The 26,641-nt window shown below is 46.7% G+C and overlaps 1 protein-coding gene across 1 annotated transcript; it reads left to right on the top strand.

Annotated features, from left to right (window-relative positions):
• Positions 1–6,821: 6,821 nt before the first annotated feature.
• Positions 6,822–25,009, top strand: MOGAT2 (monoacylglycerol O-acyltransferase 2). The gene is made up of 6 exons (XM_066338574.1): positions 6,822–6,921; positions 12,890–13,068; positions 19,789–19,993; positions 22,132–22,306; positions 22,410–22,609; positions 24,652–25,009. The coding sequence occupies exons 1-6, from the start codon at positions 6,828–6,830 to the stop codon at positions 24,804–24,806; spliced, it is 1,008 nt and encodes a 335-aa protein (XP_066194671.1). The 5' UTR covers positions 6,822–6,827; the 3' UTR covers positions 24,807–25,009.
• The last annotated feature ends 1,632 nt before the right edge of the window (positions 25,010–26,641 follow it).

Below are 26,641 nucleotides of genomic sequence, written 5' to 3'. Positions count from 1 at the left end.
CTGCGACCCCGCACCGCTCCCGGCTCCCCGCTCCCGGCTCTCCGCTCCCCGCTCTCCGCTCCGGGACCGCGCTCCGCCTCGGGACCGCGCTCCGCCCCGCACCGCACCGCACCGCCCCGCACCGCACCGCCGGGCGGGGCCTGCGCGCACACGCCGGGCGCGCACACGGGTGAGGAGCGCACACGGGTAAGGCGCGCACACGGGTGAGGAGCGCACACGGCGGGGCGCGCACACGCGCGACACACCTCACATCCACGCCCCTACGCGCACGGGTGATACGTGTGCACACACCTGCGACATGGCCATGTGTGTGCACACACCTGCACAGACAACACACACACATGTGTGAGACATGGCCATGTGTGTGCACACACGTGAGACATGGCCATGTATGTGCACACACCTGCACAGTCACACACACACACACACGTGAGACATGGCCGTGTGTGTGCACACACCTGCACAGACACACACACACACACTTGAGACATGGCCATGTATGTGCACACACCTGCACAGACACACACACACATGTGAGACATGGCCGTGTGTGTGCACACACCTGCACAGACACACACACACACGTGAGACATGGCCATGTGTGTGCACAGTCCCACACAGACACACACACACACGTGAGACATGGCCATGTGTGTGCACAGTCCCACACAGACACACACACACACGTGAGACATGGCCATGTGTGTGCACAGTCCCACACAGACACACACACACACGTGAGACATGGCCATGTGTGTGCACACACCTGCACAGTCACACACACACATGTGAGACATGGCCATGTGTGTGTGCATGTAACTGGACATACACCAAAGCACAAACAGTGCAAGAAATGCCCATACATGTGTGCACACACACAAATGCTTGGTCACATACCTGCACACGTATGTGCAAGGAGCCCATGTATTCATGCACATGCATGCATGGTCACTCACGCCTGCACACACACATGCACAGGAATGCAAACACACATGCAAGACACACTTGTGTGCACACAGCTGCACAGGCATATGTGTACATGAACACATGTCAACCCACACACAAACACACACATATGCACACAGACACATGGGCACACAAAACCACACAGATCACATTCACACACAGGTTCTCATGTAAGTGTTTATGCAGCGCACACAGACATTTGTACACACAGATGTGCACACGTGTGTACACACACATGACTGCACATACATGCAAGCACATCCAAACGGATATATATGCATACCTGTACCCATAAACTCACCCCTGTACACACATGCATAAACACGCACATGAACAACTCTGAAAATGCACCCCCATGCACAAAGATATACACACCTGCATTCACATGTGCAAGCACATACATGCACACAGACACGAATATGAACATGCACACACATATGAACACACACACAACTAGACACCTGTCCACTGCCATGTGCATATTTGTATGCACAAGCACACGCCTATGTGCACATGCATGCACATGTGCATGTGTGCACCTACACACAGACACACACGTGTCCAGTCTCAAAGATGTGCACATGTGTAGACATGCATGTGAACACCTGAAGGGATGCACCCATCCACAGACACAGACACAACACATTTATGCCCCCATGTGCATGCACTCAGCCACAGACACTTGCTCACATGTGTACATATCTGGGAGCTGCCCATCTGTGTGCACACGTATGTGCAGATGCACACACTCCCACACTCACACCCATTTTATTCTTCCCTTTTGCCTCTTTTGAAGTTGCGTACCCAAACCGGAACACCCCCCAGCCGTCTCCTGCTGACTGCTTCCTCTGAAATCTGATTCCCGCGGTGCGTTCACAGCCTCAAATCCCACCCTCCTTTCCAGCCCTGCCTCCACCTTCGCCACATCCATCATGCCAGCCCTCCAAGCCTTCTTCCATCCCTCTGTTTCTCCATCCTCCCATCAGTCCGTCCACTCCTCTCTCTCTCCATTTCTCCCTCTGTTTCTCCATCCCTTCATTCCTCCATCCCATTCTCCCTTCATCACTCCTTCGACCCCTCCATTCTTCTCTGCGTCTTTCCCTTTATTCCCTGGTGCCAATAAAGTCCATTTGCACCCAAATCACATCCACACTCGAAGCCCTCCAGTCTTTGTCAGCGCTTGTGGCGCTACCAGCATTTCCACCAGGAGCAGAACTCCAATAAAACCGGAGAAATCCACACGCTCAAATGCTGAATTACAAAGAGAAAAAGCAATTCCCACTCATCAGCGACTGCAGCTGCTGGGAGTGCAGTGAAAGGCAGGATTATCCCTGTGGGGATTGCTTCTCTACTACAATGCTTTGTATCCCCTTATTGATTCTTAGGCCCTGAGGATTTGGGGCTTGGGTTTGGTTTCTTTCTTCTTTTGTCTTTGCCTGGAATGGCTTCATTTCATTCTTACCTGTAGGCAAGTTGTGGAAACTCATTTTATGGATGGTATTGAAGCACTGAGTGCTGGGGTTCAAAGAGAATAAATCAATATCATCTAGAGGTGTCTACACACAGCTTTGTCTTCCAGATTTATATCTTTCCTGTGATTCCATCCAGTGCAATTAAAAGTGAGGATTGCATTTAAAGATCTAGCAAACTCCTCAATATTTCCCACCTTGGGACACAAGCCATGGTGTTCTGGGGCATCAATGCATTTTGTAAGTGTGCAGTGTGCTCCTTGTATCCACCATAGATGTCTTCATCTCTGCTTAAGGCTGGGTTTTGAAACAGAATCACAGAATCATTGAGTTTGGAAAAGTCCCCTGAGATCACCAACTATTCTGTCAGCACTGCCAAGGTCACCACCAAACATGTCCCAAATGCCACATCTACGTGGCTTTTAAATCCCTCCAGGGACAGGGACACCACCACTGCCTTGTGCAGTCTTTGTCATGGCTTGACAACCCTGTCCATGAAGAATATCCCATCTAAATCTCCCCTGGTGCCACTTGGTAGTCTATTTTCTCTTGTTCTGTTGCTTGTTACCTGGGAGCAGAGCCCAGCCTCCACCTGGCTCCAACTTTCACTCAGTTTTCCATGGAATTTGCATCCAAACTCTAAGGAGAAGTCACACACATTTCCAAGGTGTGTGTAGGAGGCTTCTGCCTCTGTGAAAGCTCGTGTAGCTTTTATAGCTCATAAAGTGAAGTGTCTCTCAGTCAGGAATTCCAGCTTATCTCCCCACATCTTGTTCTCAAAGCCAGTTGTTTATTGGGAATTCCCCCCTGTTGACAGAGAGAAATAACTCACTAGCTAGGCAGGCTGGCCTGGGTTATCTCATCAATTCGTGTTGCTGGAGAGAATGTTCTGGAACTATTGAGCTATCAAACCACCTGATGGACAGAGCAGAAAAGCTCTACTGTGGTAGGGGGCACGTCCTGCCACAGGAGCTGAAGACAGTGAGAAGGTTCCCCCTGTTCTCCAGGTTGAAAGTAGAAAAGGAGCCTCCTTATCTCCAGGTTGAGCCACCTGAGGCTGGTGAGGCCCTGGCACAGGTTGCCCAGAGAATCTGTGACTGCCCCATACCTGGATGAGGCTTGGAGCAACCTGGTCTAATGGAAGATGTCCCCACCTATGGCAGGAAAGTGGAATAAGGTGACCTTTGGTATCACTTTCATCCCAGACCATTCTGTGTTTCTGTGATTCTGAGATATTGGTGTGTTCTGGAGGGTGCAAATCCACTGCAACAGCTCCCACTCTGGAGCTAATCCATGTCCTAAGTCTCAGTTCAGCAGTGCCATTACACAGGGATTTGCACAGCATCTTGCACCTCTTTGGGGACTGGGGATTGGCATGTGCATTAAGGGCTTTTGAGCTTCTTTTTGGGAGTCCCTTATCTGCAGCAGGCCTGGGCTCATGCCACATGGAAACACTCAGTCATGCATTAATCATCTTTATTTGTAACAAAAGTCATGGACAAAACTGCCTTGTGAGGTTTTGCAGCATCAGGAGACTTTGCTGCTCTGCAGATACTCTGCAGACCTAGCTGATGTTAGGAGCTGCAGAATGGAAAAAAAAAAATTTGCTTAGTGTCTCAGTGAAATATATGGTTATATATCTATATCTGTATCTTGAAGCATGGCTGCTCATTCTTGTTCAGGAATCAACTACAGAAAAGCATCATCAAGTAAAATCCATTAGCTCTAATCAGCGAAATTGATGTGCTGGCTGCAAACATCTCTGAGAGAGGATGGGAGTAAAAAAAAAAATATATATATATATATATTTAATTTCCAGCCTCTTCTGGGAAAAGGGCATGGCCAAGTGTGGGACATGGGAGGGTGACCAAGGACATTGCCATCATACAGCATCAAACTGTATCAGTCTAGGGCAAAATCCTGCCAAAAAAGTTCATTTATTAAGAAGAAATTCCTCCCTCTGAGTGTGGTGAGGTGCTGGCACAGGTTCTCCAGAGAAATTGGAAATTAGGGGGAAAAAAAAATCTTCCCCAAATGGGTTGTCAAGCCCTGGCACAGGCTGCCCAGGGCAGTGCTGGAGATGTCATTCCTGGAGGGATTTAACAGACATGTGGATGTGGCACTTGGGGACAAGTGGTGGCCTTGGCAGTGCTGATGGAATGGCAGGATTCCATGACCTTAGAAATCTTTTCCAACCTAAATTATTCTGTGATTCAGAGATTTTAAGTCACAGGTTCTATTTTATCTACACTCAGCAAGGAGATGCATCTCTTTCAGCTCCACCTGAGTGGAAATTTATCATTCCTCTCTTATTTAAGCAGAAGTTTTCAAAGCCCACCGTAAGTATTTATTTTTCTCTCTTTAATTAAGAAAGTAGAAAAACAAAAAGCAAATGACATAATCACAGCAAAGCAGGACATAAATATTTATTACCCAGCAGAGCATTGCTTAGCTCCTTGCTCAGCTCTTCCAAGGACCTGACTTGCTCATAAATCCAGATGATGAGGTTTCCTTATCATAATAAGCCACAAGCAAAGACCTGTGACTCTCTGCAACACAACTGCTTTGGAATTAAGAAATACAACTGCTCTAGACTTAGCCTGAAATTTCTGGGGGCAGGAAATCCTTCCCATATGTCTAGGTGTCCCCAGGGCACAGGTGTGACTATCTTAACTAGTGAAAATCAATCATTCCTTGGCATGGCTGGTCTCCAGCAAGAGCAAGAGTGCTGGATGGAAAACACCTTGAAACATCATCACTGAAGCAGAGGTATCCATGCAACAACTTTTCATCGAGTCATAGAATTGTTAAGGTTGGAAAAGTCCTCCAAGACCATTAAGTCTGACCATTCCCTCAGCACTGCCAAGCCCAGCACTAACCCAACATCTACATGTGTGTTAAATCACTCCAGAAATGGGGATTCCACCACTGCCCTGGGCAGCGTGTTCCAGGGTTTGAGAACTGTTTTGGGGAAGGAATTTTCCCTAATAACCAACCTAACCCCTCCTTGGTCCACCATCCACCTCTCTGACAATGTTGGTGTTGCATAATCCAGGAGGACCAGGATCTCTGGGCCCACAGATCTCCTCACAGAGTTTTGGAAATCACTGATGGTTTCTCACCAGGAAACATCTTTTAACCAGGTAATAGGAGTAAAAGAATTAAAAACCTCCTTTGCTTTCTTGAAGCAGGCAGAGTCCTGACATTTGCAGTAGAAGACAAAGGATGGGGAGAGATTCGAGATCTAAACCAGTTTTAGCTCAATTAAAGCAACCAATGCCTTTAGGAAAAGATCTCTTGGGGTTTCACCAGAGTCCTGTTATCCTAGTGATTTGGGAAAACTGAGAGTAACAAATCCCTCAGAGACCAGCATCTTCCTAGACCAGACAAAGGGGAAGGATTATTTTTCAGCTAACAGCTCTGATTTGCTTCTGCCAAAGGTTGTTTTAAGTTTTGTTCTGTAATTCTTGGCTGCAGTGACCTCGGGATTTTAAATGCCCCTTAGACATGTGAGTGAAGCCTTTGTATATGGCAAGCCCTTTCACAGTGCTCATAGTTCACTGCAGTGTGTTCAAAGTATTATTCCGTGTCCCGGTGACAATGAGACCTTTGGTTTTCCCAGCCCTCCCATGAGATTATTTCTTTGCTTACCTGAATGGCTTATCAGTTCGTTGAAGATTTTTTCCCTTCAAATTTCTAAATTTTTTTTTCCCCACATAGTAAATTGCACCTCTTTGCACATGACAAGGCAGAGGCTCAGACTATGCACATGCTTGGAGATACAAATGAAAATCAGGAGCAGTATCTCCTTTCTCTATACCTATATAAATGTGTGCAAGGATGCACATGGACACTCATCTGCCCCATCCATGTCTTGGCAGAGGCATGAGGTTGCTCGTGTACCCTGTGCTCAGCAGTGAAACACCTTTGTGTTGTCTCCCCATCTCCTTGGCTGAGACTGAAATCCATCTGCATCACATCACTTGAGAAAAAAAAAAAAAAAAAAGTGACCTGCCAGTGCTCATCCCTTCTGCTTGTCCCTTCCTGCTGTGCCCAGGGTGATTTGTAGGTGAAGGGGGGAAATTAAAACATCCAAACACTGCAAAATTTGAAAGAGACAGGATCTTGAAGGCAGGATTGGGTCCTGAACGGGGTTCCCTTTCCAGATTTGGATGGCAGAAGCACGGAATTGTCACCATCTGACATTGTTGTGATGGTGTAAAGTCCGTGACACCTCCCTGTACGGGATGGTGTGTGCACAGTGACCACTGCCACTTTAATGTTGCACAATCCCTTCTACTGTAGCCCTGGGTAGATGCTGACAGGGGACTTTGCACTTTGCATTTGCCACCTGCTTCCTTCTCCTTGTGAGACGTGCATGCAGAGCCCAAGATGAAGGTTGAGTTTGCTCCACGGTCTGTGCCACTGCAGAGGAGGCTTCAGACAGCAGCAGTGGCTCAATGGATCTTCAGCTTCCTGGGTCTAGGTAAGAGACATCTCTTTTTCCTTTTTCTGAGAAGCCACAGAAGCTTCCCATAGAACTGCAGTATGGTTTGGCTTGGAAAGGACCTTAAAGATCATCCAGTTCCAATCCCCTGCCATGGGCAGGAACACCTTCCACTAGACTGGGTTGCTCCAAGCCAGTCCAATGTCCAACATGGCTTTGGACAGGGTCCCAGGGATGGGGAAATGGGGAAGTCACAGCTTCTTTGAGCAATCGGTGCCAATGTTTTTGGCTTCTCAGCACCTGATCAGAGCACGGTGGCACAAAGGAAATGTATGGGAATATTTATAGGTCTTAATGCAGCATTTAAACCAGGGTGGCATTTTCAGCTTCTCTTTCTTTTTAGGTTTAGAGTTTTCCTGGTTTAAGCTGGTGCTCTGCTTGGGTGTTAGGGATAGGAAACAGAATTACATGCTTGAGGAATGGTACCATAGGAAGGGCACTCTGCTTTTGCAGCCCTGGGAACAGACATTTCACTTTTCACAGCTGCCCCTGCATAATTCTGTAAGGTCATTTTCCCAGGAAAACCCGAGCAGTTTGAGGAAAAGACACATCAGCAAACTCCATCCCTAAGGTGGAGGGCATCAGCTGCTGATGGAAATGACACACATGCAGTTTGGGAGAGGATGCACAGGCTGTGCTTCAGACTTCCACTCAGTTTCTGAGATGAGCCCTTCCAAAATCTGCCACAGACCTGAGCCTGAATGGCCACTTTTGCACCAGTATCTGATAGACCAGAGGACTGTGCCATACTGGTCCAAACAGCGTAGGTCTCTGAATGTTTTATGGTATAGGATTGGCCCATCCTCTGCAGTTGTAGGAGTTATTGCAAACACAGGCTCTGTGTTTGGATCCTCTGAATGAGGATGAGATCCAAACCCACTCCTTCTCCCATGGCTGACCTTCAAGAGCTTATCATCTTTCCCTGGAAGAATTTGATTTATTGTTTGGGGGGTTTTCTGTGCTTTTGCATTGTTTGTTTGGTTTTTGTTTGTTTTGGGTTTTTTGCCTTTTTTTGTTTTGTTTGGTTTGCTTTTGTTTTGGTTTTGGTTTGGGTTTCTTTTGGTGATACAATCTGAAACCAAAAGCAGTTCAGAAACGCTCATAAAGAAGGGCATTAAAAAGGTGATAACAAAATCTTACGAAGCAATTCCAGCTGGTTTGGTTCATTTGACAAAGTTTCTTTAAGCCTGGAGCTTTCCAGGCAAAATCTCTCAGTTTAACAAGCGCATAAACTAGATGCTAAGAGATACCCTCATTTTCATCCCACCAGCTGCCTAACACCCCTTGGTGCACTGTTACAACCCTCAGGCACAGAGCTCAGACGTTCAGCAGTCAGGATTTAGCTGCTGGCTGTTCCTTTGTTTAGGGGACAGACTTTGTGCTTCTGCTGCAACAAGAAAAGGGCTTGTGGAGCACCCATTTGCCCGGGATACAGCCCTTTGGCCAGAGATCCCCGCAGCAATGACTGCAGGCGGCTGTTGCTATGGTTGTGCAAATGCATCCTTTAAGAAGCCAAACACTGGGGGAAGGACTCATTTATTCCTGGCGGGATGCTGGTGAGGGCAGCCCCCCTGCCCCAGTGCTGGCTAGGAGCTCTGCTCCAGCATCCCTTGCAGCAGGTGGGGATTGTCCATACCGCCGGTTTTCTTGGGGATGCTCCTGACAAGAGCATGGAGACAAAAGGTTCTATTTATTTCAGAGGCTGACAGCTGCTGGAGGAGGAGTGTAAGGTGTAAGAAAGGGTCGCAAGGCATGGAGTGGGGACCCCATTGTGTTCCCAGTGATCTGAGTACTGACCCCTCATAATGGAGTGGAACCAGGCAGAGAACTGAATCAGCAGGCTGGTGCCCAAGCTTCCTTCTGCCACTCTCATCCCCACCTTTCACTGGGCATGGAAACCACCCAGACACGCTGTACAGAGCTCTGAGTGCAGGGCTGAACTGTGGCAAACAAACCCAGTGCAGGGGCAGTAGCCCTGGGCAGGCTGCTCTCTGCACACCCAGCCTTTGAACCTTCCAGTCATCAGGGTTGGCTCAAAGGGCGTGTGGTACCAGCATGATCACACCTCCGTGGCAGCTGAGTGTAAGTCCACAGCCTGCCCACATCAGCTGTGCCCAAGGGTGCAGTATCTGGGTAGGTGGCCACAATCAGGGACTCCAGGCTGCCACTGAGGAGCTCAGCAACATGCCTCTTAGAAGCATTCAAGGCCAGTTTGGAAGAGACTCTGAACAACCTGGTTTAGTGGAAGGTATCCCTGCCAAGCTGGAACTTGATGATCTTTAAGATCCCTCTAACCCAATGCATTCTGTGATTCTGTGACAATCCTGCAAACCCTCCTGACAAGTGCAGTATGAATGACTCATTTTGGGGCTGTTGCAGTAACAAAAAACTCTTCCTGTAGGCTGCAGTTTTCCCTATTTCAGGTTGAATTAACAAATTTTTGGTTAGGAGCACTTTGATGGGACATGGTCCCTGCTTAGACTTGGCCAGAAAATCTTCCATGTGCTTTGAAACCTGTGGTTTCTTTGGAACCCATGTCTCACTTGGAGCCCATGGCATATTTGTGCTCTCTGTGATATGGCCATTTTCTTCTCCAGAGAGGGGTTTACAGCTCATAGCAGAACTACTCAGCATAAGAAACCCACCACTTCATTTTTGCTGTGAGCTTCTTTGAAGGAATCCAGCCCAGGAAACGACCTGTGAAAAAAAAATATCCAAAAAAGCCATCAAATACACACGGATGTGTCTTTCCTTGCTGAGTCCCACACAGCCATGGAGATGTGAGATGTTGGGTCTTGGACCATGAGAAGTTGCTGCACATCTGCTCAACAGGCACACTGCAGAGTCCAGGACCATCCTATAAATGCTTCATCCAGATCCAAACCTCACCATGGACAACAACAGAGAAACCTTCCTGAATCTGGACTCATAAAAAAGTGCAAGATTTAGGGTCTACATATGACATTCCTTCTTGTAAGGGACAAATTTTAGTTTTGGTTTGAAGCAATCTCAGCTTTCCATGACAGTGCAGCAGCTAATCTCAGCCCAGCCCAGAATTATCTGGCTGTTCTCAGGTAACAGAACTGATGCATCTGCAGTGACTTGCATGATGCCCTTAACCCTGCTCTTACAGCCCTTGTCTGCCTTGAAAAAGCTCCATGGAAGGGCTGAAACCATTTTATAGCAATTAAGTACGTGCCATTGGGCTATAGCACAGGAGTCTAGAGCTGCAGGAGATGAGGATCATGTCTGTTTGCAACCTCACACCCAAACCTGCCCATTTCTGCTGAGCAGTGGGACTGGTGCTGGATTCAGTCTGGGGACCTGACATGACTTTTGGGGAGCATTAATAGAGCTCTGTGGCAAATACATTGCCATTGGTGGCCCAGAAATTGTTGGTGTCCAGACAGTGGTATGAAGTTCCTCCTTCTCACCAAAATACATAAATAATCAGGTGTCTGCCTAAGGCTGGAATTGGTTTGGATGCAGATTTTACTGTACATTTTCTGGAACCTTCCTGTCTCTTTGGTTCCCATTCACAGTAACTTTCAGCCTGATAGTCCATTCTGGGACAGGAATGGACTCATTTCCAGCAGAGCACCAAAAGGTTTCAAAAGGACAAAACCCTCCCCAAACCTTAAAATTGAGTGGAGGTCACTGAGTGCCAAATCTGCTCCGGGAAAAAAGACGTTGAACTGCAAATGAATCAAGAAAGAAAGAAATAATTATATAACTGTGAGATACAGCATGGATTTGGACCAGAACCGCTCCTTCACTTTGCAGAATGTCCTTTGAACTTTGCACAGTATGATAAAAAGAGAATTAGGCACTGCACAGTTTTGCAGCAGGCCTGATGACCTGGCTCCCACGTGCAGTAAAATTGTGTTTATTTATCATGTGGACCCTGGAGCTGCAGTTCATGTTCTGTGCAGTTCTTGAGAGTTATGGTCTATGTCTGTGGCATTTGAAAAAGCAGTGTGAGCAGCAGGTTGAGGGAGGGGATTCTCTTGCTCTGTTCCACTTTTGTGAAACTCCAGTTGGAATGAGTCTAGAGGAGGCCATGGAGATGCTTCAAGGGCTGGAGCCCCTCTCTTCTGGAGACAGGCTGGGAGACCTGGAGAAGAGAAGGCTCTGGAGAGACCTTAGAGCCTCTTCCTGTGCTATAGGGGCTACAAGGAGAGCTGGAGAGGGGTTTTGGACAAAGGCCTGGAGGACAGGACATGAGGAAATGCCTTCCCAAAGAAAGCCTTGGCACAGGCTGCCCAGAGAAACTGTGATTGCCACATCCTTGGAAGTGTCCAAGGCCAGATTTGAGGGGACTTCTATGATTCCATTAAAAGTGTGGCATCAGGGGTGAGCAGTGTTTCTTTCTGACCTGCACGATGCATTCATTACAGGTTAGACCTGCTGCTTTGCTGAGAGCTGCAGGAATTTCTCCACTGCAAAAAATTCTTAGTGCTTACCCAGGTGCCTGCTGCAGTGTCTCTACTTTTAGGAAGACATGCAACCCCATTTCAGCTTTAAGGCAATTTAGGATCCTGTTAGTTATTGCACTTTTTCCTCCTCCATATTGGTACCATCATGACAGTGTTCTAAAAAAGGGCAAGGATTTGCTTTTCCATGCAAAGCTTTGTAATCAGGGTGACTTACCACCAAAAAAATTAAAAAATGCTACAAACATGATCTGCTTATTTATCCTTAAGTGAAAGTAAAGAGGATGTACATGTCAGTCTTAGATGAGAGCATCCTATTGCACTCCTCTGACAAGCCTTAGCTGAGAGGAGGTGGAGAAAGCAGGTACCAGGTGACTCCCAAAGATGGAAAAGATGTCTCAGAGTATGAGGGTGTGGATGCATCTATATCACAGCTGAAGCTGAGCAGGGCATCTCCATCCTCATGTCTTCCAGCCCTGGGTAGTGGATCTGAAATGAAGACCCAAAGTAGAATGAAACACACAAAACATTGTGTAATCCATGAGATGGGGAAGGCAAAACCTGAATCTTCAGGTTTTCTGCAGCTCAGTCTTCCCCTTCACAAGCAATACCAAAGTTTCCAGAGGGACAGATGGAGAGGACACATCTGCTTGACCAGGTGGCAGCTTGGTGGCCATCACCACTTTCCAGTATCTGCAGACAGACAGTGTTGGGCTTGAGTGGGATTTTATGTACCAAGGGATGTTTGTTTGCACAAAGACTTTTGTTCTCTTGTTCTCATACCAAAATACAGAGTGGAAGGTAGGGGTCAAAGCTGGGCACTAACTGGAGAAAGTCCCAAGTCATGGAAGTCTTAGAGAATGAAATAGAGCATTCTTATAAGATTCATGGTGACATTGAGTTGAAAAAACTGAAAATCCTCTAGAGTCCAAGTTCAGAGTTGAGATTGAACCTGAGAAGTGGAGGAAAGAGTCCAAAATCAACAAAAAAGCTCAGTAAAGAGTAAAATCTTAATCTATGGGTCTAAATCATGGACACAGTTAAAATGGGGAATTATTAGCTCAAGATAACATTATTGGGGACTGAACAGACTGGACATAGGACCCTTTTTGCTGCCATTGCAAAATATCAGGTGTCATCAGGGGGTATTAACAGGAGTTTTGGGGTAAAACAAGGCCATTATCATGGCAGAGATCAGTCTGACTCCAGAGAAAAGCAAGACAGCAAAGGGATGGAGAGCTGATCCATAAGAACACTGTGAATGGAATCAGATTCATCAGTCTTTTGGGAGGAGTGGGACAAGGTGGCCTTTGGAGAAATTGGTAGTTTTTACAAGGGAGGTTCTTGGTGTCTTTTCAGGTTCCTGGAGCAGATAGGAAAGAAACCACCTCTGCATCAGAGGTGCCTTCACACTGATAAATTCAGCCACAAGCCCAGGACCAAAACGCCTCTCCAAATGAACCATTCCTCTCCCCAAATCCACCTAATCCGACTATGCTTGGCTTTTCTTTCAGCACAGTGCTGTACAGCTGCCTTCATCGCACTCTTCTTCACTCGTTTTTGGCTGGTCAGTGCCCTCTATGCTGCGTGGTGGTTCATAGACAGGGAGAAACCCAGGAAGGGCGGACGGCGGATCCACGTCCTCCGGAACTGCGTTGTTTGGAGGTACATGAGGGATTATTTCCCCATCACGGTAAGTGCCACCAGTCTGTTGGCTTCTCACTGTTTCAGGGACCAGCTTTGTCCTTGGAGTCTTGGATACAGCCTGGGGTCACAGTCATGGATGGCGTGGGGTGCTGGAGTTCGGTGTTGAAGGATAATCTTCCCAGCTCCCAAAGACACAGTAAAAAATGGGGATTATAATTTTTACGAACCACATCCTTCAATCATCTGGCTTTTCTGCACCTGTTTAGCCTTGCTACATTCCAGCTGTTAGGGAAATCTCACCTTTGTTTTTCATGTCTGTATGGAATGTCTACGTTCTTGCCCTTCAGTGTGCTCAGAATTTACCCAGTGGGCATAGGGCCAAGTTTTATCCCAAATCCAAGAGATCCTGGATGCCCTGCAATGTCAGTATTGCACTCTGCTGAGGAGGGAGATGGATGGGTAAAGCTGGGGGTGCACTGGGCAGTGTCACAGAGCTGCTGTTCTCTTGAGAGGGACTTCTGTGACATTCCCTGATTTACTTAATGTATGTGGCTGGCCTTTGCCTTTACTCCTTTATCTGGTATCCTCTTGGCATGGTATGGATGCATGGAGCAGCAGCAAGTCCTGCCTCAGAGCCATCACAAGCTGGTACAAATTTGACCAATGCAGCAGAGGCTGGGTTGTGCAAGGAGGAAAGCTTCAAGGATAGACCAGGCAATGGGAATTTCTAAGAGAATTCCTTTAGGAATACATTGCCTGCTGAGAGAACTCAGATGGAATGCACCCAGCTGGTCAGAGATGACCTGGAGTCAGAAGCTGGGTGCTGTGGTGTAGAATAATGAATTTGGGAGCCCAGGAAGCCAAAGAACCCACCAGCCCAAAGGAAAAAAATAAGAACCCAGCCTGAGAGTCCATTCTGCATGGAGTAGGGCCTGGAATAAGGATTAGGGGGAGCCGGAGCAAAGTGAGGATCAGAGATGACATGCCCATCAGCTTTGCTGCTCAAACAGAAATAACCCTCTTCTCTGCTCTCATAAGATCACACCTGGAATACTGTGCACAGTTCTGGTGCCCCCAACATGAAAAGGTTAAATGGCACTTCTGAGGCAAATCCAGAGGAGGCCATGGAGTCAACAAGGGAACTGGAGCACCGGCCATATGGAGATGGCTAAGGAAGTTGTTCATCCTGGAGAAGGTTGAGTGGACACCACACAGAACCTTCCAGTATCTGAAGGGGCCTTCCAGGGAAGATGGAGAGAGACTGTTCATCAGGAGCTACAATCATGGAACAAGGGAGAATAGGTTCAAGCTGTTAAGGGAGTAGATTCAGATGGGATGTTGGGAAGAAATGTTTGGCTGTGAGGGTGGTGAGGTCGTGGTACAGATTGTCCAGAGAAGCTGTGGCTGCACCATCCCTGGAAGTATCCAAAGCCAGGTTGGATGGGGCATGGAGCAACCTGGGCTAGTGGAAGGTGTCCATTCCCATGGCAGGGGGTGGAATTTTATGGTCCCATTGATACTGAAATCAGCCAGAAAATAAACTTTCTAATCTAATTTGAAGTGTTAGAAAGCAGGCATTCTTTATCTGTGCAGAGCACATTGCAAGGATGTCTCCTTGAATCTTATGTGTGTGGTGAGGCTTTACAACACTATAATCATATATATTCATTAAAATGTGTCTCCTAGCTAATACATAAACATCACTTTTCCTAGAACTGATTTGCACACATCTGCCTCCTACTGGAAATCATTTTATGATCCTGGAGAGTTCTCTAAAGTCCTCGAGTGTTCCTATTCAGTCAATATTTCAATTTTAAGGGTGGCCTTTCCTCGAACTTTTTCTTTGGCCATGTGCTGTAGCTTCTTGTAACCTAACTTGCGAAAAACCCACTGTAGCCCTCTTTATCTGTTCCTCCTCTGGTAAGCTACATCTATCATCCAGTGTGCATACCTTTGCATCCTTTTTTTTTTTTTTTTTTTTTTTTTTTTGCTAGTTAGTCTTTAAGCTTCTATTCAGCAACTTCAGAGGAATCGAAAATTTCTATTCTTTACGTTATTTATACCGACCATATAGTAATCAACGATTTATGTGACTGCAATAATTATATGCAGTATATATATCCTGTAAATTATTTGTGGCCGTAAGCCACTGCTTGTAAAGTGTTGGACCAACCTCTCTGCTGAAATTTAGCTGCCAGCTCAGCCCAGCGATGACCTTTCTCTTGTTCCTTTCTGAAGAACGTGGAACCCCACTCCTGAACGCCTCAGTGCATCCCGTGTGTGTCCTTTCTTGGAGGAGGACCACTAAAACCAGTAGAGGGAGCATGGAATGGCTTTTGGCTGCAGCTCCCTATGTTGAGCGCCCAGAGGGCTCCGTGGAGCTTATCTCCCCACTTCTCTGGGAGAAAACAGGAAGTTTCATGAAAGGACAGCAGAAAAATTCGAGACATATCATACGGAGAGCATTAGAACCAAGCAATCGCATAATACTATTTCTACAAAATATTTTCTCGGTCATAGAATTATGGAATCGTAAAATGCTTTGGGTTGGAAGATACCTCAGTGATCATGTAGTTCTAACCCCCTTCCATAGGTAGAGACACCTTCAACTAGACCAGGTTGGTCCAAACCCTGACCAACTTGGTCTTGAACACTTCCAGGAATGGAGCAGACACAGCTTCTCTGGGCAGCCTGTCCCAGGGCTTCAGCATCCTCACAGCCAAGAATTTCTGCCCAATATCCCATCTAACCCTGCCCTCTGGCAGTGGGGAGCCATTCCCTCGTGTCCTGTCCCTCTCCAGCTCTTTTTGAGCCCCTTTAGCAGAGGGATAAAGCCACTGGCAGGGGCTCTAAGGTCTCACCTTTTCTTCCTCAGGCTGAACAACTCCACTTGCCCGAAGTCCCAGCACAAGTGACACAAGGAAGTGAGATCTGACTGGGCTGGTGTCCAGGGCTCTAGGCTGTATTTGTGTGTAGATGGAGTTGGTTAAGCCCTGGAGAATTAGGCATTCTGGGAAGATTAAGTATGGCTCCTAATCCTGCCAGATCCCAGTGGCAAACTTAGCATCATCAAGTGTTTGGAGGCAGCGAGTGCTGCCTGCTGTCTTATTTTAGGAAACAGCTCTAAACACTGCTTTTAGGGGATTCCTGTAGGAGCATCTGACCACAGCAGGGAGAGAGATCTCTGGAGGCCAGGGAGGCTCTTGAACACGTGGTTTATTGCATAGGTCGTGGGTGAAAGAGCCTTGCCTTCAGCCACCAGCCTCAGCTGAAGGGGTGCCCCAAAGAGAGAAGCTCCTTGTCACAATGCATTATATCTCTTTTTGTGTTGAATACTCAAATTTACAGTGACCAACCAGCACGAGATACAAAACCTATAGAATTTACACATAGCCTATGAGAACAGCTATGTTACCCTAACACTCTGTATTCTAAACCTTAAAAGGCTACTTCCTTATCTACCTTTTCCCTGCTGCCTTGGCTCCTCCCCTGGGGCTCTAGGTGTCCCTTTGTTTGCTGTTACTCAACCCACCTCCAGCTAATTGCTGTCTTCCTGCCGTCCATGCTTACACCTCAAAGCTTGCTTTCATTTCTATTTCTCTCACAGGCTTTGTATTTTCAGAATCTCTTGCCAAGCAATCATACCTTTAAGCTTTTCCTGTCTCACCTTTCCCAACACCTGTGCATGTTTTCTGTCTGGGAAGCAAAGAGAGGTTAGGATGAGCATCTGTTTTCTGGGCACAGTGAATTTGCAGTGTGCTGCCATACACAGAGCATGCCAGTGCTGAGCCAGGCCACCACAGTGTGTGCAAGGTGGGCCTTCTGCTGATACCACCCTTGCACAAGTACCACTTTGCTGTTGGATTTATCCCCCTTGGAACTGACTGCAATTTTAATTAATCATTTGAGAATTAGAGTCAGGCAGGACCCAAATGAGCTTGAGTGTTTTTAAAAAGGGATGAGAAAAACTGCGGTGAGAAACCAAGTCAGGGTCCAATGCATTGCCCAGGGAGGTTATTTCTGTTTAATTCCCTGCATTTTAAATCTGTTTTAATCTTTTGTTATTGCTGTTTTGGTTGTTGTTGTTGTTGTTTTGTTTTGGTTTTTTTTTTTTTTTTTTGGCTGTTTCATTTTTGTTGTTATCCCTACCCCAGTAGGGATAACCATGCTGGCTTTATTCAGAGCAGCCTGGAAAAAAATTTGCAGACCAAATAATTCAGGTGTGAGCAGAGTGTGGCAAAATGAGGACCCTCTTTCCCCAGGGCTACAGCATGGAACATTACCCAGATCCACCAAATCTTGAGGGACTCAACTACTACTCTCCAGCTGCCCATGGCTTAGAGCAGGCAGTCAAAAATCACAGATTCAAATACTGGGTGACACTGGAAGAGAACTCTAGAGGTCCACATCCCCAACCCACTGCTCAAGCAGGGCCAGCCAGGACCAGTGGCCCAGGACCACATCTTACCACAGAATCATAAAATGGTTTGGGTTGAAAGGAGCCTTAAAACTCATCCTTGTTGGAATAAGGACACCTTCCACTAGAGCAGGTTGCTCTAAGCCCCATCTAACCTCTCCATGAACAGTTCTAGGAATAGGGAAGTTCTCTGGGCAACCTGTGCCAGGGCCTCACTCCTCATGATGATTCTCATCATAAAAAAATTCTTCCTCATAGCTAGTCTTAATCATTCTTCTCTTAGTTTAAAACCATTCTTCTTTGTCTTATCACTCCAAGCCCTATCCTTTATTCTTTCCTTTCCTGTCCTCCCTCCTCTTTCATTGGGATGAGCGCCAAGACAGCAGCTGGATGTTTCTTAGAGAGTATTTTTACAGATGTGTGGTGTCTTACCACAGGTGAACTCTCCCATCAAGGCAATTTCACTGCTCAGTGGCTGCCCTCTTGAGCCACCCTTCCCCTTCTTGTCTCCCTGCACACGCAGAGCCAGAAATGTGGCAGTTTCCAACACGCCTGAGCATCTTGCTTCCCTGCTCATAAATCACTTGGAGATGAAAGGTTGCTTGGAAGCTGAAGATGAACGCAGGAAACATTGATGCAAGCTGAGATTACTCAAAAAAGCACAAATGGTGGCCTTGGGCACTTAGTGATTCAGCCATCTGCCTCTCTTCCTGCCTAGAGACCTCTCTGCACCTGGGCAGCAGCAGTGGGATTTTTGTTTGTCCATTTCCCTCATTAGGAGCAGGCACTTGAATGGCCACATGTGCAGTCAACAGTGCTTTTGGACAGGTGGAAAACGAGCCACGATGGAAAAAAGTAAAATACACTGTCGTGATTAACCTGCAGTTCTGGCTGCTTCTAGGAAAACACGTGCACCATTAACTGCACCCTGAGTGCAGATGGGATCAGGGTACCTGGAGGGGAGACACTGAAACACATTTAGGCCTTGGTTGTTCTTGAGCACAGCTGCCTTTGAGTTGTCTGGAATGGCATGGTGGCTGTTTGAGAAGAGAATTACAGAGTTGTTCAGGTTGGACAAGCCCTCTAAGACCATTGAGTCCAACTGTTCCCCAGCATTATCACAAACATCACCTGATCGTATGCCTAAGTGCCACATCTACATATTTTTGAACAATTTCAGGGATTGAGGTCCCACCACTTTCCTAGTCATCTTGTCTCAATGCCTGACCACCCTTTCAGTGATGAAATGATGTGATGACTGACCTTGGAAAGGTTTGTCCTTCCCTGCTGTTGTGAACATCCTCAGCATTTACAGAAATGGTGCGGAGATGTCAGCATTCAGTTTTGCCTGCTTCTGCCTGGGCTGTGCACATAGTGGCTGATGTTGGCATGGCAAGGTCTTCTTGGTGCCAGAGCTGGAGATGGGTTTGTCACACCAGCTCCTCTCCCCTGGGCAGTCAGGCATAATGGAGCTCAAATCCATGTTGTCCCTTATCTCCCTTTAACCATGTTCTGTGGTACCCATTCTCCCCTGTAGTACATCCCAGGCTTCAATATCACTGCCAGATCAGCTGAGGATTTTAACAAGCTGCTTATTCAGCTCTCAAGGGCTGGCCATGAGCTGCACTGTACCTGCAGTCCGTGCTGCCCATCCCTAAAATGCTGGACATGGGCATTCTTCCTTCCCTCCTGCTAAAGTTGCAGCAGCCTTGGGCAGGCATCCACTGCTCTTTGATGGCCCCGGGCACCCAACACAGGTACAAACATCTGGCGTCCTGCAGGTTTTCCCCGGTGGGAAGAAAACCATCAGCTTCTCTGTTAGATGTCTGAGAATTAGATTTCCACTTAGCGTGTGTGAAAACATCCTGGAATCACCTGGCACATGCTTCAGGACAGGATAAACCTTTGATCCACATCAAGTTGTCGGGTGGGACACGTGCTTGGGCTGTGTAGTAGGTCTTCCAGAGTGATCGTCCTGCTCTTCTGGTTGTGGGATCAAAAGGTGTGGAAGAAATCACCCTTTTCTTGCTTTTTCCCCCCCATACTAGAAAATGTGTTGGAGAACATTTTAAACCAAGCTGGTTCCCAACAGCACCTAGACCAGTTCAAGGGGTCTTAGAAAAGTCATTTTAGGCCAGTGGGTAGAGGGAGATGGAAATATGGGCAACGAAATACATCTCAGTGAAAAGTGAGGGAGTTGTTCCAGTCGATCTTTTCCAATAGAAAAACACCATGGGTGCAAACCACTCCCCTCCAGGAATGTCTTATCTGCTCTCCATAGCCAGTGTTCCACCCACTGAGATCACAGCACTGACTCTAGCCCCTTTTTGGCTTCATCCCTGTGTCTAGTTGATGAAGACAGCAGAGCTGGACCCTCGGCAGAACTACCTGGTTGGATTTCATCCCCACGGCGTCCTGGCAGCCGGAGCCTTTCTCAATTTCTGCACGGAGGCCTCTGGCTTTTCCACACTCTTCCCAGGCATCACCCCACACCTGATGATGCTCTCCCTGTGGTTTCGCATCCCGTTCTTCAGGGACTATGCCATGAGTGGAGGTAAGTCTTGGTGGGGTTTTCCTCACCCCAGATTTAGGCTGTTTAAAGTCCTTGGCCCTCTAAAAGCCCCGAGTCGTGTTGGTATGCAAAAAGCAGAGTCCTCAAGGTCTGTTTTCAGGTTTCTCGTGTTGTTTATTATTTGGTATCTCAGAATTTTCTCTGCTCCCAGCCGAGGTCTGGACAGCAGCTGGGACACGAGGTGACTGCCCACTGATGGGATGTTCCCTAACATTTATACAGATAACTACGTGTTGGTTATTTACTATTTTGTACCAATGCCCAGTGCCCACACTAAAAGTGTCATTTCTACTTTGATCCAATCCACTCTAACTCCTTTGTGCCATCTCCACCCCAAAAGATGGAGGACGAGGAAGAAGGAGAAGTACATGAGGTACCACCCAAATCCCACCATCTTGTCCCCATTTACCTCTATTCCATGAACCCTAAAACTTCTGAAGTCTGTATCATCTACTGTACTAAACTAGTGTTTTCACATCCCGGTGGTTTGTAATTCCTTTTGCAATGCTGGAAGCTTTTCCCATGGATTAAAATCAAACCCGGTGTTTTCCTGGGCTCTGTGCCACGGTCTCTGAGCCCCCTGGTCCAGCTCCACACCCCCCTGTCCGGGGCTCAAATTCCCTTCTTCAGGTCTCAGGCCATCCAAAGGGATGTCCTGGACTCCAACAGTAAGGAGCATGGGCCTCTGGCAAGCAGTGGTATGTGTGGATGCTTTTTTGAGGAACATGGAGTGAAGATGCATGGGGAAGAGGAGTCAAGGGTCTGTTTTCCCTCATCTGGGGCCAATTGGATCCCATTCATGGACACAGCTACATGATTTGGCCACCCAAAACCTCTGAAGTTAAAAATTGCCTTCCTTGCTGTTATCTCTGTTGTTCAACTCCATAAATGGTCTCTGTGCTCAGGGCATCACTGTGCCAGGTGCTGTGCAACAGCAAAATGCAGAGCAAATTGTGAATAGAAACGCTGAGAACTGCAGGCCAGGATGTTCCTGTATTTCTTTCCATAAAAATTATGTTCAGGCTTGAAATTGTGAGGAAAAACCCCTCTTTTTCTGAAGCATCTGCTGCTTCCAAGGAAGCAACATCCAGGGATAGAGGATTAAAATAGCAGCTCGTGCTGCTGCAATGGAATGTGGCAGGGGGGGAAAGATGTAGTGAAAAGGAAGAGGGAAAAAAAACCAGGTAAAAATTAAACAGAGAGAGGTGAAAGGAAGTGCTGAGAGATTTTTGGGCACCAGCAGGATGAGCTCCATCTCTCAGCAGTGGGCTTGGCAATGGTCACTTCTCCAGCTGAATGTGGGCAGAATTCAATGGGCTCAACACAGGCATCCAGTTCCATCTGATGTACCCCAGGGCATTCATTTCCCTGTTTTCCACATAAACCCTCTTGCTCCTGCTGCCAGAGTATTTACATGGAGAGTGGGAAATCCAAATAGTGAGATATATGAGAGACTTATAACCCGGGTGAAGGAAGGTTTAATCACTGTTATGTTGGAGTTGAGTGCATTATTAATTTTAAGGTCAACTGAATCCATTTCACAATGAGGTTTTAATGTCCAGATTATTTTAGCCCCTGAAACAAGGACTTACTTTTTTTTGAATAGTCAAAACAAAGTTGCCTTGTAATTTCTGAATGAAAGATTTCTATCAATTTCAAGTAAACAACACCAAAGAACCAAATCCTTCATCAAATTCCACTTCAATTAGCACCACCCACTGAAATGCACGTGTGTTTTGGCTTAAAGCAAACGTTTCTCTGACTTCAGAATTATCCAGAATTGAACATGGTCTCACTTGACAACAAATTGAAACAGATTTTTCCTAGGGTTCAAGTGCAGCTAGTTCCCCTTTTTTTTTTTTTTTTTTTTCTATTTTTTCATCTCACTTCTGAGCCAGACATCAAAGGGATAATTGTGCACTCACCCAGCAGAGCTGTGTGCAAATCTAGCACCTTTTAAGGGAGCTGGGCTGGGGTTTTCAGCTCTGCAAACAAAGTGTTTAGCACCTCTCCAGAGATGGATTATGAGCTGGATTATGGGGGAAAAACACTCCAGAGCAAACCACAGACAGGTGAGTATCACAGGTGGGTTTCACTTTTAACCCCTCTCTGCTCTCCAGGCCTCGTCTCTTCTGACAAGGAGAGTGCATCCTACGTGCTGCAGAAGCCAGAGGGTGGGAACCTGCTGGCCATCATTGTTGGTGGAGCACAGGAGGCTTTGGATGCCCGCCCAGGATCCTTCACCTTGCTGCTGAAGAACAGGAAGGGGTTTGTGCGCCTGGCCATCCAGCACGGGTGAGGAAGGGTCCAGGGGTGCTGAGGGAGAAGGATGAAAGGGATTTTGGGATGGGTTTTGCTAATCTAATCCTGACACCTTGTTGGTTTTGACTCCCTGCAGCACTCCCCTGGTCCCTGCTTTTTCCTTTGGGGAGAACGATCTCTTTGATCAGGTGAAGAATCCCAAGGGCTCCTGGCTGAGGAGGATTCAGCATTGCCTTCAGCAGATCATGGGCATCTCCCTTCCCCTCTTCCATGCACGAGGCATCTTCCAGTATAGTTTTGGGGTGATACCCTACCGACGGCCCATCTGCACCGTGGGTGAGTCAATCCACAGAGCTCTAACCTGATGGCAGAAAGGCTCAGACTTTTCTGGTCAAACTGGGGAAACAGGGACAGTCCCTGGGTTGTGTCATCCTCCTGCCAGGCTGAAGCATCGTGCCAGAGAGCACAAAGCAGTGCTGGGCTGCAAATGGGTTGTAAAGCGGTATTCCAAACTGTTCACGTGTCTCAGTGGTCTGGCAATCTGGTTTGATCCCATGACAGATCCCAGGCCATCTGGGCTGTGCTGGGAAAAGCCCCAGAGCAAACGTGGCCAACCTCATCACTGCTGTGAGATGCAGACAGCCCCAACACCACAACACAGGGACAAAAGACACTGCAGCAGGGTTGTGGTAAACATCTCACCAGGCATTTTTACAAACACAGTTTGAACCAGAAGGTCAAAGGAGAGAGGGTTCTGCCCCTCAGCCCAACTCAGGTGAAACCCCCTCCTGCAGTGCTGCCTCCAGCTCTGGGCAAGAACATCAGAAGGGTAGGGAGCTGCTGGGGTGAGTCCAGAGAAAACAAGGAGACAGGCTCAGAGAGCTGGAGATGTTCAGCCTGGAGAAGAGAAAATTCCGAGGAGACCTTAGAGTCCCTGCCAGTGCCTAAAGGCCTCCAAGAAAGGGAGAATTCGAAGGGCAAATTTGAAGAGAATTTGAAGGGGGGTTTTGGACAAGGGCATGGAGTAACAGGATGGCAGAGCTGGATGGATGTTGTGGAGAAATTCTTGGCTGTGAGGCCCTGGCACAGGGTGCCCAGAGAAGCTGTGGCTGCCCCACTTCTCTGGAAGTGTTCAAGGGCAGCTGGGATGGGACTTGGAGCAGCCTGGACTAGTGGAGAATGTCCCTGCTCATGGCAGGGACATTGCAATGAGATGATCTTTAAGGTCACTCCCATACCAAACTATTCTGTGAGTCTCTGAACACTCAAGCAGTTTGCAGCTTTTCTCACTGTCCTGTGCAGACACATCTGCAAATCCAAACCTGTTTGTGTGTGAAGAAGATGAATCATTTTTACCAGAGACCTGTGGGAGACCAAATTTCAAGAAAATCTTTGTGTTTTAGTAAGTTCTTCAACATCTCCATGCTTGGCCCACCAGTGTGGCTGATGCTCTGTGAATTAATTTAATTAAAATGCTGTTTGGAATGGTTAGATCTTACACTATTGATTAAGTTTGACAAACAGCAATTACTTCTAATTGTATTACAACCTGTTTGGATTGTCTCAAGGGTTTTATGAGCTGTGTAGTGTCACACAGGCTCTTCATTAATTGGATGAAGAACAGCCTTATAAGATGCTGAAACCCTCTGTCACTTGACGAAAACAATTTGAGTAAGAGACCAGAGCAAGAGAGGTACCTCATGGATCTTCTGTCCCCTGCCAGGTACCTGGTCCTGCTTCTGGGAGCTCTGGGAGATGGAAAGGCTCTTTTAGAGATAGGAATAAAAACAACTAGATTTTCTGTTGAATAAAACAAGGTTTTTAAAAGATAAGTAAGTACTCAGTTCCTAATAAAAATCAGGTATTTCACAGAATCTTTAATGTGAGCAAAGTGGAAGCACCTTCACTGCAAGCCTATTTAAATAATGTGGGGCTCCCCTGTTCCTCACTTCCCCCATTTGCAGTGCAGATTCCCAGGGCCATGTGGAAACAACTTGGGAAGCCCAACCCAAATATTATCCTTCATATTGTGTTTACCTGCAGAGCATCTGAGATGTGAGAAGCAGCTCTTGATGCTGCACTGGGATACAGCACTTCTTACTTCAAAACTTCTTACTTCTTACTTCAGAGGGTATTTTACATCAACCAACTTTGCAGATGGGTAAACTGAGGCAAGGAGCAGTGTGATCTTGGAGACCAAAAGCTTGGTCAGGATCTCAGCCATCAGATAGTCTGGTTGTGCTGTCTCCCAGACTCCAGGAAATAACTGGTCATCCTGACCACTCCACCCTGGAGAGGCTGAGTTCTGTGCTAGGGTGAGCAAAGTGTTCAGAGGTACCTGACACTGGCTCCTCCTAACACTTGTGCTTCTTTTCCAGTTGGCAAGCCAATTCCAGTGCAGAAGAAGCACAAACCCTCTGAGGAAGAAGTTGATCGAGTCCATGAAAAATACCTAAATGAGTTGTCCAACCTCTTTGAGAAGCACAAAGCTAAATATAATATCCCAGAAGACACACACCTGGAGTTTATATAGAGTGCCTCAAGCAAGGTGAAACCATGGAGATCAAGCTCCAAGTTTCCTCCTTCTCTGGGACTATTTTACAACCTCAACATAGTCACAGTTAACACATAGTCTATATAGCATAGGGAAAAAAGCTTCATTTTCCCAGTATTTGCTTAGGTGTAGAGCCAGGTTTTTAAATTTTTCTCCATGTAGGACACATAAAAGAGAAGAAAAAAAAATCCCATCTGTGGTCAGCACAATTAAACGTCTCCAGCATGAAACTAACACTTCCAGTCTGGTGAGGATGTCAGTTTTTACAGATATTTCCAGGAAGATCTGAATTATTGAAATTATTTCCTCTGCATTATTTTCATTTTGAAATGGGACAACGAGCCATAATTTGTGATGAAGGCATACGTTTTTTAAAATAAAATCCATCTAGATTAACAAATGAACATTGCTTGCTTGGTGCTCTTCATGTTTTTAATTGCTCTGGGCTCTTCTCTCAGCACTTGAAGCACAGTTTTTCAGAAGGATCATATGCCCAGCATGATGCCAAGCACCCTCAGCAGCAGGATGCCAAAATGCAAAAGGTGCCAAAGGAATGAAATAAATTCCATAGAAATATGTCCTGGAACTATAAAATATTTCTAATTATTATCTAAAGAAACCAGGACCACACTCACACCACCTGAGGTGGGACTGAGGCCCCTGGGCAGCTTCACACTCACACATTCACTGGGCTTCCTCACTGCCTCCACCCCTGGATTCCCATACATCTGGATCTTGGCACATCTGGATCTTGGCACATCTTTCCCATATCACAGTCTTAGACAGCTGGATCCTTCAAATAATCTCATAATGCAAGAACAAAATAATATCTTTGGATGGGAGGCTGTGATGGAGGCTCACACTTGTGGCTGCTGTTGGGAGCACTAAAGGACCAGGCAGGGATCAGGAGGTCAAGCAGGAAAGCCTCTACTTTATTTTTCTGACTCCTAAATAATACAATTTTACAGACAGGCCAAGATTGGCCACACAGGTAGCCACCTCTTCGACCTCATTGGTGAACATCACCATCAATCATCTTCCTCCTCCCAGAGGAGAAGAATTTAAACAATTCTAATAATATACATAGTTTACTTGAAGCTGCGTGAGAACAAAATGCAAACAGTGAAAAGCAGACAAACTTGAGGCAACAGGAGCCTCCAGAAAGTGACAAGGAACCTCCAAAAAAAAAAGAGAAATCTTATTATCTGAGTGTGTGAGAAGTCTGGACTCTTCTCCCCCAGTCCTCAGCTCCTGCTGTGTCTCGGCACAGCCATTCACCTGCCACAAGTCCCTGTGCCCTTTTCTTGTGCAAAGGGTTGATAGTTGTCTCTTTTCTCCAGGTCTTGCCACCAGGGCTCCATCTACACCTGGCACTGCAGTTTTCCCTGAGCTGCCTGCTCTGAATATGTTCTTTAGTAATTAGTTTAGAAATAAAGTTTATAAATAAATGTATAACGTCTAAGGGCTCATCCAAAGGGTTTACCATACCTGGGCTCTAGGAATCATGATTCCAGTTTGGTTAATTTAATTTTTGGTGAATTTAATTTGGTTAGACACCCTTGCAGAGGACCATGACCAGTCACCAGCTGTGGTAACAGGGACACTGTGCATTTTGTTTTACAAATTAGACCATTTTCTTAGGGAAGAGAAGCATGACCATGGGGGAAAGGAAAAGTCATTTGGGCTGGAAATATTCATTGGGGTTTGGGGGAGCCACATTTGGCAGGTGATCAAGGCTTTAAATAGCTGCTTCTTTTTGATATCCAGAACTTCATTAAACTTTCCACTGAAGGGGATTTTGCAGCATGCAAGTT

This window comes from Sylvia atricapilla, chromosome 2 (genome assembly GCF_009819655.1).
Source record: "Sylvia atricapilla isolate bSylAtr1 chromosome 2, bSylAtr1.pri, whole genome shotgun sequence".
NCBI lineage: Eukaryota > Metazoa > Chordata > Aves > Passeriformes > Sylviidae > Sylvia > Sylvia atricapilla.
Note: the sequence above shows the minus strand (reverse complement) of the source record. Positions and strands in the feature narration are given on the sequence as shown.

Coding starts and splice junctions, on each gene's coding strand:
- MOGAT2 (XM_066338574.1), top strand. CDS start 6,828: ATGAAGGTTGAGTTTGCTCCACGGTCTGTGCCACTGCAGAGGAGGCTT. Junction 6,922..12,889: donor CTTCAGCTTCCTGGGTCTAG/GTAAGAGACATC, acceptor CTTTTCTTTCAG/CACAGTGCTGTACAGCTGCC. Junction 19,994..22,131: donor GGACTATGCCATGAGTGGAG/GTAAGTCTTGGT, acceptor TCTGCTCTCCAG/GCCTCGTCTCTTCTGACAAG.